This window comes from Muntiacus reevesi, chromosome 1 (genome assembly GCF_963930625.1).
Source record: "Muntiacus reevesi chromosome 1, mMunRee1.1, whole genome shotgun sequence".
Taxonomy (NCBI): Eukaryota; Metazoa; Chordata; class Mammalia; order Artiodactyla; family Cervidae; genus Muntiacus; species Muntiacus reevesi.
Window position 1 is genome coordinate 59,239,061 of NC_089249.1, and position 15,221 is coordinate 59,254,281.

The 15,221-nt window shown below is 35.8% G+C and overlaps 2 protein-coding genes across 3 annotated transcripts in view; one reads left to right on the forward strand and one right to left on the reverse strand.

Annotated features, from left to right (window-relative positions):
- Positions 1-15,221, forward strand: part of FAM118A (family with sequence similarity 118 member A) — a 343,668-nt gene that overhangs the window by 204,910 nt on the left and 123,537 nt on the right. The window lies entirely within an intron of this gene.
- SMC1B (structural maintenance of chromosomes 1B) overlaps positions 1-15,221 on the reverse strand; it is a 76,939-nt gene that overhangs the window by 23,410 nt on the left and 38,308 nt on the right. For both annotated transcript variants that reach the window (XM_065924322.1, XM_065924314.1), the window contains exons 13-15: positions 9,441-9,578; positions 9,034-9,150; positions 7,033-7,139 (exon numbers count right to left, since the gene is read on the reverse strand). In XM_065924322.1, the coding sequence (XP_065780394.1) occupies positions 7,033-7,139; positions 9,034-9,150; positions 9,441-9,578 (362 nt within the window). The remainder of the gene's footprint in view (positions 1-7,032; positions 7,140-9,033; positions 9,151-9,440; positions 9,579-15,221) is intronic.

Sequence of the window (15,221 nt, forward strand, 5' to 3'; positions counted from 1 at the left end):
TTAAAAAAAGTGGTTTGTTTGAATCAGGATTCATACACTGCATATGAGTGTGTTTCTTAAATCCTTTACAATCTATAGTTTCCTTATCTTTTTCTTTGAGTTACAATTCACATGTTTATTCTATTTAGTCAAGTTGTCTTTTAAATAGTAGTTCATTCACAAACTCCAGACTTGGGAGTTCAAGAACATGTTCTTTCCTGACCTACTTTCCCACTATGTGAACTTCATACACGCCCCATAAAGAAGTCCAGTATCAAAAAGAAAGGTTCTTCAGTAAGTGGTGCTGGGAAAATTGGACTTCTTTTATATGTAAAATAAAGAAATTAAAACATCCTCTAACACCATATACAAAAATAAACTAAAAATGGATTAAAGGCCTAAATGTAAGATCAGAAACCAGAAAACTCCTAGAGGAAAACATAGGCAGAACATTCTTTGACATAAACTGTAGCCAAATTCTTTGTATGTCAAACTCTTTGACATATTTTTTTGAATCTGTCTCCTAAAGCAAAGGAAATAAAAGCAAAAATAAACAAACGATACCTAATTACACCTGTAAGCTTTGTACAGCAAAGGAGACCATTGACAAAAGGAAAAGACACCCTATTAAATGTGAGAAAATATTTGCAAATGATGTAACTGCTAAGGTGTTAATATCCAAAATATAGAATCAGTTCAAACAACTCAAAACCAAACGAGCAACCAATGAGAAACGGGCAGAAGGTCTGAACAGACCATCTCCGAGGGGGAAGCGCAGGCGGCCAACCGGCAGGGGGCGCAGCTCAGGGCCCCGCGCGCCCGTCAGAGCGGCCGCCGCTGGAAGGAGCGCAAGCAGCAAGCGCGGGCAAGGCTGCGGAGAAAAGGGAGGCCCGGTGCACGGTGGGCAGGGACGTAAATGGGTACAGCCACCATAAGCAATATGGAGATTTCTAAAAATAAAAAAGGAGACTAAAAATAGAACTTCCACTATGACCCAGTACTTACACTTCTGGGTGCATATAAAAAAACACCCTCTAAATCAAAAAGATACACGCACCCCACTGTTCACAGCAGCATTATTTACAATTGCCAAGATATGGACACAAATAAGTGTTCATCAACAAATGAATGGATAAAGATGTGGTGTATATATACACACACACACATGTATTATATACACACAGTGGAATACTATTCAGATATAAAATAGAACAAAATTTTGCCATTTGCAACGTGCATGGACTTGAAGAGTATGCTAAGTGAAGTCAGTCAGACAAAGACAAATACTATATGCTATAACTAATATGTGGTATCCAAAAAAATACAACAAACTAGTGACTATAAAAAAAAAGAAGCAGACACAGAGAATAAACTGTGGTTATCAATGAGGAGAGGGATGGAGAAAGGAGCAACATAGGGGGAGGGGATAGAGAGGTGCAAATTAGTGAGTATACAATAAGCTACAATGATATATGGAATAGCACAGGTAATATAACCAGTATTTTATAACAATAAATGGAGTATATTCTTTGAAAACTATGAATCATTACACTGTACACCTGTAACTATATAATACTGTGTATCAACTATAAATCAATAAAAGTCGTATCTAAAAAAAAGAATTCCAGTATCAACTGCAGCTCATCCTCTCTCCATCTACCCTCTCTCACATAACCTAATAGAATCACTCATATGAGAAACATTTTAAAGCGCTAACTGTATCAGACACTGTGCCAAATACTACTAATACAAGGCAACAGCAGCAGTAATGACAAAAAAGAGTGATATTTAATGTGTTGTTCAGTTGCTAAGTCATGTCCAACTCCTTGCCACATTATGGGGTGTGCACATCCAGGCTTCCCTGTACTTTAGTATCTCCCAGAGTTTGCTCAAACTCATGTCCATTGAGTCAGTGATGCCATCCAACCATCTCATCCTTTGTCGCCCCCTTCTCTTCCTGCCCTCAATCTTTCCCAACATCAGAATTTTTTCCAATGAGTCAGCTCTTCACATCAGGTGGCCAAAGTATTGGAGCTTCAGGATCCGTCCTTCCAATGAATGTTCAGGTGTGATCTCCCTGCAGTGCAAGAGACTCTCAGGAGTCTTCTCCAACATCACAATTCAAAAGCATCAATTCTTTGGTGCTCACCTTCTTTATGGTGCAACTCAAACATCCATACATGACTACTGGAAAAACCACAGCTTTCAATCTATGGACCTTTGTTAGCAAAGTGATATCTCTGCTTTTTAATACGCTGTCTAGGTTTGTCCTGGCTTTCCTTCCAAGGACCATTCATCTTTTAATCTGATGACTGCAGTCACCATTCACAGTGATTTTTGGAGCCCACAAAAATAAAACCTGTCACTGTTTCAATTTTTTCCCTTTCTATTTTCCACGAAGTGATGAGACCAGATGCCATTATCTTAGTTTTTGAATGCTGAATTTTAGGCCAGCTTTTTCACTCTCCTGTTTTCACTTTCATCAAGAGGCTCTTTAGTTCCTCTTCATTTTCTTCCATTAGAGTGGTATGATCTGCATATTGATATTGTCATTGATATTACTTCTGGCACTCTTGATTTCAGCTTGTTATTCATCCAGCCCGGCATTTTGCATGATATACTCTGTGTATAAGTTAAATAAGCAGAGTGACAATATATAGCTTTGACATACTCCGTTCCCAATTTGGAACCACTCCATTGTTCCATGTGCAGTTCTTATTGTTGCTTCTTGTCCTGCATACAGGTTTCTTAGAAGACAGGTAAGGTGGTCATCTGGTAGTCCCATCTCTTTAAGAATTTTCCACAGTTTGTTGCAAACCACACAATCAAAGGCTTTAGTATAGTCAGTGAAGCAGAAGTACATGTTTTTCTGGAATTACCTTGCTTTCTCTATGATCCAACTAATGTAGGCAATTTGATCTCTGGTTTCTTTGTCTTTTCTAAATCCAGCCTGTACATCTGGAAGTTCTCGGTTCATGCACTGTTGAAGCCTAGTTTGAAGGATTTTGAGCATGACCTTGCTAGCATGTGAAATGAGTGTAACTGTATGGTAGTTTGTACATTCTTTGGCACTGCCTTCCCTTGGGATTGGAATGAAAACTGACCCTTTTCCAATTCTGTGGCCACTGCTGAGTTTTCCAAATTTTTGACATACTGAATGCAGCACTTTACAGTACCATCTTTAAGGATTTGAAATAGCTCAGCTGGAATTCTATCACCTCCCTAGCTTTTTTGGCAGTAACGCTTCCTAAGGCCCCCTGAGTTCACACTCCAGGATGTCTGGCTCTAGGTGAGTGACCACACCATCGTGGTTATCTGGATCATTAGACCTTTTTTGTACAGTTCTTCTGTGTATTCTTGTCACCTCTTCTTAATCTCTTCTGCTTCTGTTAGGTCCATACCATCTCTGTCCTTTATTGTGCCCATCCTTGCATTAAATGTTCCATTGATATTTCCAGTTTTCTTGAAGAAATCTCTCATTTTTCCCGTTCTGTTGTTTTCCTCTATTTCGTTGCATTGTTCACTTGAGATGGCTTTCTTGTCTCTCCTTTCTGTTCTCTGAAATTCTACACTCAGTTGTGTATATCTTTACCTAGGCTTTCACCTCTTTTCTCAGCTATTTGTAAAGCCTTCTGAGACAACCACCTGACTTCTTGCATTTCTTTTTCTTTTGGATGGTATTGGTCACTGCCTCCTGTTTTACAGTGTTATGAATTTCCATCCATAGTTCTTCAGGCACTCTATCAGATCTAATCTCTTGAATCCATTTGTCACCTGCACTGTACAATCATGAGGGATTTGATTTAGGTCATACCTGAATGGCCTAGTGGTTTTCCCTACTTTCTCAATTTGAGCCTGAATTTTGCAATAAGGAGCTCATGATCTGAGCTGCAGTCAACTCCAGGTTGTTTTTGCCAACTGTATAGAGCTTCTCCACCTTTGGTTGCAAAAAATATAATCAATCTGATTTCAGCATTGACTATCTGGTGATGTCCATGTGTAGCCATCTCGTGTTGTTGCAAGAGGGTGTTTGCTGTGACCAGTGTGTTCTCTTGACAAAACTCCATTAGCCTTTGTCCTGCTTCATTTTGTACTCCAAGGCCAAACTTACCTGCTACTCCAGGTATCTCTTGACTTCCTTCTTTTGCATTCCAATCCCCTATGATGAAAAGGACACCTTTTTCTGTTGTTAGTTCTAGAAAGTCTTGTAGGTCTTCACAGAACCAGTCAACTTCAGCTTCTTTGGCATTACTGGTCAGGGCATAGACTTGGATTACTGTGATGTTGAATGGTTTGACTTGGAAATGACCGAGATCATTCTGTTGCCTTTTTTTTTTTTTCATTCTGTTGCTTTTGAGATTGCCCCAAGTACTGCATTTTGGGCTCTTTTGTTGACTATGAGGGCTACTCCATTTCTTCTAAGGGATTCTTGCCCACAGTAGTAGATGGTCATCTGAATTAAATTCACCCTTTATTGTTCATTTTAGTTCACTGATTCCTAAAACGTCAGTGTTCACTCTTGCCATCTCCTGCTTGACTACATCCAATTTACCTTGATTCGTCGACCTAACACTCCACGTTCCTATACAATATTGTTCTTTAGAGCACTGGACTTTACTTTTACCACCAGATACATCCATAGCTGAGTGTTGATTTCACTTTGGCCCAGCCTCTTCATTCTTTCCGCTTTCCTGGTGGTTCAGAGGGTAAAGCCTCTGCCTGCTATGCAGGAGACCCAGGTTCGATCCCTGGGTCGGGAAGATCCCCTGGAGAAGGAAATGGCAACCCACTCCAGTATTCTTGCCTGGAGAATCCCATGAATGAAGGAGCCTTGTAGGCTACAGTCCACAGGGTCACACAGAGTTGGAAATGACTGAGTGACTTCTTTCTGAAGCAGGGATTAATTCCTCAAAAAGACATAATGATCCCAAATATGAATGCACCTAATCACAAAACTTTAAAAATCATGAAATATAAACTGAGAAAACTGGAAGAAGAGAATGAAAGATCCAAAAGTACTTGGAAATTTCAAAACTCCTCTCTTAGGGAACACTAGACCAATTAGACAAAGAGTTAGTAAGTACACAAAAGACACCAATCAACTTGACTTAAAAGCTACTCAGAAAACACTCTACCCAATAGAACAAAGCACATTTGTTTCAAGAGCACACAGAATATTAAGATATAATACATGCCATGCTATCAAATAGCATCAATCAACTTAAAAGGATTTAAATAATGCAAAATATATTCCTTATCACAATAAAAATCAGTAACAGAAACATATCTAAATCCTTCCCCATCACAACAATTTGTTAAATTAAACAATACTTCTAAACACCCCATAGATCACAGAACAAAACCACAAAGAATATTAACAGATACTTTAAATGGAATGAAAATGAAAAAAAAAAATACCAGAAGCAGTGGGATAGAGCTTAAGCAGTGCTTAAAGGAAAATAAACAGCTTAAATGCTTATATTATAAACGAAGAAAAGGGTAAAATACATAAAGCAAGCTTGTATCTTAAAAAGTAAGAAAAAGATAAGCAAATTAAACCCAAAATAAGTAGCATCAAGGAAACAAAGAAGTTAAGAACAGAAGCCAACTACATAGAAACAGATAAACCATAGAGAAAAATCAATGAAGCCAAGAGCTGGTCTTAGAAAGGACCATAAAATTGATACAACTCTAGCTAGATATCAAGAAGAAAAGACAAGTTAGCAATATCAGGAATGAAAGGGCCATCAGTACAGATCCTACAAAACTGAAAAGGATGAAAAGGGAAATGTTAATAACTTTATATTAATAAATTTGATAACTCAGATGAAATACACAAATGTTATTTTCAATACACAAGCTACCAAAGCTCACTCAAGAAAAAAGAATGGCCTTATATCTAATAAGGAAACTGAATTTGTAATTTAAAATATTCCCATAAGGAAAAGTGGGTAGCACCAAATGGCTTCACTTGCAAAATTTACCAAACTTTTAGGAAAAAAATAATAAAATTCTACAAAAACTCTCTATGAAAAAACAGAGGAGAGAATAATTCCTGACTCATTTTATGAGTCTGACATTTCCTGATACAAAAATGTATAAAGGAATATTTGCAAGAAAAATATAGACCAATACCCTCATGAATATAGATACAAAAATCTGTACCAAAAGTTTAATGAGTCAATCCAAAAATATTTGAAAAGAATAATACAACATGACCCAGTGGGGTTCACGTTAGGTATGCTAAGTTGGTTTAACATTCTAAAAATCAATCACTGTAATTTAGTATATTAGTAAGCCACCTCCCCCAAACTCCAACAGTATTATTATCCCAATAGATAGCAGAAAAAGTGTTTGACAAAATTCAACACTCACATAATAAAAGGAATTTCAGCAAGCTAGAAATAGAAGGGAATATCCTCCTCCTTTCTGGCAAGTGGCCTGAGGCTGCTTGTTTATAGAAAGGTCATACAATTTTATCTACATATATGGATATTTACAGAGAACTAAGTACATTTCTTCCAATCAGTCAACTCTTCGCATGGAAAAAATGTACTTAGTTCTCTGTAAATATCCATATATGTAGATAAAATTGTATAACCTTTCTATAAACAAACAGCCTCAGGAGAAGGGGACGACAGAGGATGAGATGGCATCACCCACTTGATGGACATGAGTTTGAATAAACTCCGGGAGTTGGTGATGGACAGGGAGGCCCGGCGTGCTGCGATTCATGGGGTCGCAAAGAGTCAGACATGACTGAGCGACTGAACTGAACTGAAGTACATTTTAATAACCACTGTGTGTGTAATTTTTTCCCCATTCTCTTATTGGGCATATTTGTGCTTTTTCTCTTTAAAAATTGTGGAATAAAAGAATTAAACTTCTTTATAAAAACTGCAATGTTAAAAAAAAAAAAAACACTGCAATGTTTATTAGCTATTTCTTGATGAACTGAAATAAATACTACCTCAGGCATAATTCCTTTAAATTATGAAATAAGTTACATTTATATATAAATAATTGCTTACCAACATCTTTTAATAAAAATACCTTTTTTGATCAGCTTCCTGTTGCTGTTTAATATGCTTGTTCTCAAATTCACGAATATTTTCTACGCCGATTTCTTCACAGAAGTGTTGAAAAATATCATCTTCAACCTTTTAAATTATTTTAAAGCCAAATGGTTTAACAATCAATTTTACAAAAATATATAGAGAATCCTTAAATCTATGTTTTTCCCACCAAGATTTTCTGGATTAGGACAGACTATTCACTACTCTGTAAAGTTGGTGCTTTCTCTTTAATTCCATAAACTACACTTACCTATTTTCAAAGTTCTTATTCTAAAAACTAAATAAGATAGTTCACGGTGTGTTCTGAGAATAGCATTGAAACAAGTATACTATCAAGGGTGAAACAGATCACCAGCTCAGGTTGGATGCATGAGACAAGTGCTCAGGGCTGGTGCACTGGGAAGACCTAGAGGGATGGGATGGGGAGGGAGGTGGGAGGGGGGTTCAGGATGGGGAACACATGTAAATCCATGGCTGATTCATGTCAATGTGTGGCAAAAACCACTACAATATTGTAAAGTAATTAGCCTCCAAATAATAAAAATAAATGGAAAAAATAAATAAAAAAAATAAAATATTAAAGAGCTTAAAAAAAAAAAAAGAAAGTTCACGGTGGCCTTTTAAGTGCTTTGGCTTTATGAAGTGTTTAATACAAAATTGGAATGTTTACTTTAGCCATACCAAAACATAATATTCTACATAAACAGAGAAAATATTTTTTATGAGTAATACTATAGATTCTTAAATAATATAAAACCAAGAGGACTAAAGCATAGAATTAACACTCAGAAAATTTGGAAAAACTAGAATAAGCCAAATTCAACAAAGTAACATTTAACATTAATATTTTAAGTTTCCCTAGAGAATAAGAGGGCAAAGAATCTGCTGCAATGCAGAAGACCTGGGTTCAGCCCCTGGGTTGGGAAGATCCCCTGGGGAAGGGAATGGCTACGCACTTCAGTATTCTGGTTTGGAGAATTAATTCCATGGACAGAGGAGTCTGGCAGGCTACAGTCTATGGGATCGCAAAGATTTTTAAAGCCCAGCATTTATGCACGATTATAGGATAAGAGAGACCTGTTTTAGACACAGGACATGTAAAAAAGTTTCAGACTTCAATTGAACATAAATTAAATATGAAAGTGATATGACTAATGCAACAGTAATCTATAATTTGTATAAGGAGATAATCCATGTCATGAAAAATTACGTTTCTGTGTGCAGAGTTCCAGAGTACTCTATACTGGTCAGACAGTATTTTCATATTATTTTTTGTTCTAGGCATTGACAACAGAGTACCCAAAGGCTGGTTACCAGAACTGGTCTTAAATCCATAGTAAATATAAATAAATAAGTAATTAGCGATATTTAACCTGGAAAAGAGATAAGGGGCAACACAGGGTAGTTTCAAATCATGTGGTAAAAGGCAGAACTAGAGGCAATGGGTGAAAGTTACTGAGTAATGGTGTAGCAAACAATTTTTTTAAAGGTTAAAGATAAGCAACAGCGGAATGAATTAAGCCAGAAAGTTCCTGTTACTTTATAAGCAGAGGTTAGATGATCATATCTTTGGTACCCCAGAGCCAAGCAGCTGTGCCTGGCACATAAATAAATGTTCAAGACAAAATTACTGAGTGAACACACAACCTTAAAAGATGAGACAAGGGACCAAGTTCTTTCCTTCTTAGGCAGTGGAAGAAAGAAAATGACTGCAAATTTTACAATGGACAAGGAGAGGTTGGACAGCTAAAGAGAATAACCATGTACTAGCAGTCATTGTCTCTTGAGATGAGCAATAGTGGGTCTCAAAAAATACAAGGAATACAAGGAAATTAATACAAGGAAATTAATTTGGCAAACCAGTAAAACTTAGCATTTATCAAACTTTGCTTTAACACATACTGAAGAAGGCTTAAATTTGGTATCTGGTCTAGAACCAAGCCACATGCCATTTAGTAATAAATATATCACTCATAACCTTATCTCTCTTTCGTTGAAATTCTTTAATTCTTTGTTGTCGTTCTTTGATTCCTTCACTCAACATGGCGCATTGAGATTCAATATTTAGTAGTTCACTTTGTAGCTGAGATTGTTCCTGATTATAAAAAAGAAAAAAATGTCTTTTTAACATGGCTATTTTAGCTTTATATAGTAAAGCCAAAAACATGATAGGTATCTTTCAGGAAAAAAAAGAGAATATGTGAGATAAGGTAAACTCAGGTACAACTGGATAACAACATTAAAATAAAGTCATAAAAATCAAGTAACTTAAAGGACTATAATATACCTAAAGTATAAAAATTACATGGTGCTTTATAAATGTAATTCCTGAAATTCTACACTTTGGTCCTAATTTCCATCAAATTTTATGTAAATCTATATTACCCGGTGAAAAGCAGCAAGGTACTTCTTTTTAAGGATTTCTAGTTCATTTTGTGCATATTTGAGTCGTGTAGTAGTTCCTTGTATTAGAGCCTGTATTTGTTTCAAATCTGCTTCCTTGCGTACTATCTTCATTAAATCCTAATAAGAAAGGGAGATATAATAACATTTTATAATAGACAACACTTTCACTTTTCACAGTACTTTCATAGATCATAAATCACTGCTTTTTACATGTAACCATATCCACAACTCTACCTTCCCCTCTTCTGATAAAAGATTGGGCAACTAAGTGCGTAAGTCATCTGGAGTAACCAAGATGCCATACAGCCTCCTCAGAAAACTCACATCCTCACAGGAAAAAGGCATGAAACAGAAGAACGGGGAGTGCGCGTTCTATCCAAGGCACATAAATGGTGTAAATGAGACCATGCGATCTTTGTTGCCTTTCTTTAGTGCGTCCTTGGCTTGCCTCATCCATTTCCTTCTCTCTTCACCTATCCTATTGCTCAACCAAATAAACTCCCTCATATATGTTCTTCTATATTTTTACTTCAAGTCTGTATATGAAAACATGTGTATACATACTCACCTATATGTTTTTGTCAGCCTTGTTTTGCAATTTTAGAATCACATTCAACATACTTTTCTACCTCCTGATTTACTCATTCAGTTACTCACAAAAGTCAACTGATAAAGCTTTAAATTCACTCTTTTAATGGTTGTATATTATTCCAGTGTGATTGTAACAAAATTATTTCACTCTTAATGATGGGCGTTCATTTTGTTTCCAGGTTTTTGCCACCACAAGCAGCACTGCAGTAACACACCTCTGTGTGTGCCCTTAAACACTGCTGTTTTTATTTCCATGCAATAGATTCCCCAGAGTGAGATCAATGGGTCAAAGGTGTTCATGTTCTCCTTATACTAGCTGGTACTAACTACTCTTGCAAAGCTTTAACCATTCATATTCCTATAAATGATGTATGAGTGAGTATGTGTTTCTTTATAAGTCTACTAGCATACATATTTTTCCCAACTTTTATTGATACACATGAAGTAACCCTGAGTACTATATTCTATATTGAGAATTTTTTCAGGTTTACTAGCCATTTCTTCTATGAACTGCCTAAACCCCTCCTTTGCCTAGATGTTTCTATCATGGCTTTTTCAAATCAATTTATAGAACTCTTTGATAGTACAGAACCAACAGTCTTCATTTAAAAGTTAAAAAAATTTATACAGTGGCTTTTATCCTCATTTAAAGTACTACTTTTAAGTTTTCAATCTATCCATAAATTATTTTTATATGTCATAATATGGAGCACAAAATTAACTTCCCCTAGATGTGCCAATGAAAGTGAAAGTCGCTCACTTGTTTCTGACTCTTTGCAACCCCATGGACTATACAGTCTATGGAATTCTCCAGGCCAGAATCCTGGAGTGGGTAGCCTTTACCGTCTCCAGGGGATCTTCCCAACTCAGGGATCAAACCCAGGTCTCCCACATTGCAGGCGGATTCTTTACCAGCTGAGCCACAAGGGAAGCCCAATACCATTTACTAAATAATCTCTTCTCGCCAAACTAAAATTTCATTTTGCGCTGTGCTTTGTCACTCTGTCGTGTCCCACTCTGTGGCCCCATGGACTGCAGCCCACCAGGCTCCTCTGTCCATGGGGACTGTCCAGGCAAGAGGACTGGAGTGGGATGCCATGCCCTCCTCCAGGGGATCGCCCCCAACCCAGGGATGGAACTGAGGTCTCCTGCATTGCAGGTGGACTCTCTACTGTCTGAGCCACCAGGGAAGCCCAAAATACCATCCCAGTTGTATGTTAAACTGTCAAATATAACTGGGCCCTATTTCTCAAGTTCCTATTCTTTCTCAATTAACCTGTCCATTAGAACTTCCAATAGAAGTTCTACTGCACACTTTTGTTACTTATTTTTTGACTAGTCTCAGGAAATTCTTCATTTGTAAGGATTAGAGAATCACTTTATCAAATAAAAAATCCTTGCTAATATTTTACTTGAACTTGCATTCAAATTATATTAATTGGAGAACTTCTAACCCAAGAAAATAGTATGTCTTTTCTTTCCGTTGTCTTGTCCTTCAGTAAGATTTAGTTTTCTAATAGTTACATGTCTTTATACTTAATTTATTTCTATTGAGTAGAATATTTTCCCCATTTTAGATGCTTTTTTACGGTATAGAGAAAATCTTCAAAGTTTTGTTTCTTTATGTAGCCCTCTCATTACCTTATTAAATCTAGTAAGTTTTTAAACTACAATCTTATCAACAAAAGGTTAGTTTTTCTCCTCAAAAATTTATATAAATTATTTCATTTTGTGCCTAAATATAATATAATTTCCAAGACCATGTTAAATAAAAACAGTGATAGCAGATATCTGTTTACTTCCTGATTTTAACTAAAATAATTTTTATGTTTCACCATTTAATCAATTATTTCTGATGTTTTGGGCAAGAGATATTTATTTCTTTAAGGTAAACTTCCACAAATTACTCTTTTACGTAGAACTTTAATTAGGACCAGCTGCTGACCTTTATAAAATCTTTCTAATTAGGATCACATGACTTTTCTCTTGCCTTTAATTTGTAAATATAATGGATATTGACTGATGGTGACATTGAAACACTCAGGTATTCTTAGAACAAATTCTATTCAACAGATATATTTTTCTTTCATGACATTGCTAAATTCTCAATAGTGATATTTAAATTAGAAATTACACATTATGCTCACAAGGGAAGTCTGTCTTTAGTTTTATTTTTGTGACTATCTTTATAATATTTGATATTAAAGTTATACTACCTATATTAAATAAACTGAGATGTTTCCAACTTCTTCTATGATCTAGAATGGCTTACATAACATGAGAATTATATTAGAACTCAGCTGTAAACCCATCTGTTCCTAATCTTTTTTAATTGTGGCAAAATATATATACAATTAATCATCTTTGTCATTTTAAAGTGTACAGTTCAACAGTATTTAAGTACATTCACATTGTTGTGCAACCAACTTCCAGAACTCTTTTTATCTTATAAAACTGAACCTATACCCATGAAACAAGCTTCCATTCTATTCCCCAGGCCCTGGCAGCCGTCCTCTACTTTTCTGCCTCTATGAATTTGACTACTCTAGGGACCTCATACAAGTAGTAGTATCATACAACATTTGTCTTTTTGTAACTTACTTATTTCATGTGCTTCTCTGGCAGCTCAGCTGGTAAAGAATCTGCCTGCAATGCAGGAGAACCTAGTTTGATTGCTGGGTTAGGAAGATCCACTGGAGAAGGAACAGGCTACCCACTCCAGTATTCTTGGACTTCCCTTGTGGCTCAGCTAAGTAAAGAATTCACCTGCAATGCAGGAGACCTGGTTTCAATCCCTGGGTTGGGAAGATCCCCTGAAGGGAAAGGCTACTCACTCCAGTATTCTGGCCTGGAGAATTCCATGAACTGTATAGTCCATAGAGTCGCAAAGAGTTGGACATGACTGAGCGACTTTCACCTTCACATTCTATTTCACATAGCAGAACATCTTGAAAACTCACCCATTTTTGCAGCATGTGTTAAGTTTCCCCCCTTTCAAAGGCTTAATAATATTCTATTATATGTATAGGCCATGTTCTGTTCATCTACTGAACACTTGGGTTGCTTCTACTTTTTGGCTATTGTGAATAATACTGTTATGAACATGGCTACTACATTATGAATAATACTGTTATTATCTAATACTATTAACTAGTATTATCCAGATCCTGCTTTCAATTCCTTGGGGTATATACTCAGATGGAGAATTGCTGGATCATTTGATAATTCTATTTTTAATTTCTTGTGAGTTGCCACAGTTTTCCATAGCTGCGTCATTATTTTACATTCCTGGAGTCTCTTTTCAATGGGAGATCATTCAACTAACAGTGGCTTGAAAAAACGTGGCTTTATTTTTCTTACACAAAAGCAGTCTACAATGATGCAGTTCCTCAACAATGGTATCTAACTTTCAGCTTTTTTTTTTTTCACACTTTTTATTTTGTATTGGGGTATGGTGGGTGGTGGTTTAATTGCTGAGTCATGTCCAACTCTTGCAACCTCATGGACTGTAAGCCCACCAAGCTCCTCTGTCCATCGGATTTCTCAGGCAAAAATACTGGAATGAGTTGCCACTTCCTTCTCTAGGGGATCTTCCAGACCCAGGGATCAAACCCATGGCTCCCACACTGCAGGCAGATTCTTTACCACAGGGAAGCCCATATTGGGCTTTTAACAAACAATGTCGGCTTTTTAATACAATGGCTTTTATACTCAAGCTTGCTCTCTTGATATAAAACTGCTGCTGCACCTCTAGCCCTCTTGACTGCATTCCAGTCAGGAAGGGAAAAATGTAAAAGACAATATGAACATTCCCATTTACATTGCCAAAACTGTCACACGGCTTCTACTAGCTACAAGAAAACTTCAGAAATCAAATTTAGTTTTATGATTCTATAATAGATGCAAGCAAGGAAGGAAAGGTTGTGGATAGGTATTAGGCCAGTCAACTACACCAATCCCTGCCACTGTCTAATTTTTCAAATGTTCCACTTTTTTCCTGATCAATCTTGGCAATTTATATTTTTCTGAACATCATCCATACAGATTTTCAATTTTTTAACTATATAATTATTTGCTTATAAGATTCTCTTAAAATTATTCTAATTTTCTCATTCCTAATCTGTATATGATTACTTCTAACTTTTCTTCCCTTCATTAGAGTTGCAGCATTTATCTATTTTATGAGACTTTCAAAACAACCAGTTTTTAGATTCATTTACCCTTTTCTACTTGGAAGTTTTCTATTTAACTGTAGCTTTAAAAATTTTTGTTATTGTTCTGGTTGTTTATTTTGTGGTTCCAATTTCTTAAAGTAATAAATTCCCTTATATTTCATTTTCATTCTTTAATAACATACTTTCCTCTTGATATAGCTTTACTGTATCTCAGACTTTTGTGTTCATCATTTTTGAGACATTTTGCAATTTTCTTCTTGATTACTTGTTTGATTCCCAAACTATTGACAGGTACATTTCTTAATTTCTATGTAGACAAAAAAAATTTTGGTCACTATTTCTATTTCATTAAATTATGATCAAGATGATCTATAAAAATCTCTAAAAAACTACTGACGTTTCCATTGTGGACAAGCATATGATCAGTTTCTAGTGTTTCACAGATAATTTAAATAATATCTCAAATTTACTGAGCACATGTTTGGTAAAGTTTACATCAACCTATTTAATCCTCTTAACAATGCTATGAAATAGCACTATTACTATATCCATTATTATTGATGAGAAAATTAAAGCATTAAAGCATTTAAGTAACTTACTCAGAGCCACGCTGCTAGTAAGTGTTAGAAATAGAACCTGGATTTAACCTTACTGATTGAATTACAATTCCTCTAAATTATTGTTTTTGTCTACTTAGATGTGTCCAATTTTGAAAGACATACATAAGTGAAATGCTTCAGTATAATTTCATTTCTGTTAACTAGTCTTGTTTTAGATATTTAGGCACTATGTGCTGCAAAGAGGTTTAAAACGGAGATCTTATTTTTTAATACATAATATCCTTCTTTATTCAATTTACTCAATAAATACTTATTTAAAGCTTACTATATAGTTGAAGATTTTTAACTTTAAAGTTCACACTGTCTGATATTGTTACTTCTGTTCTTTTTTGTTTGCATTTGCCAGGTGCTCATCTGTAATTTTCAACACTCAA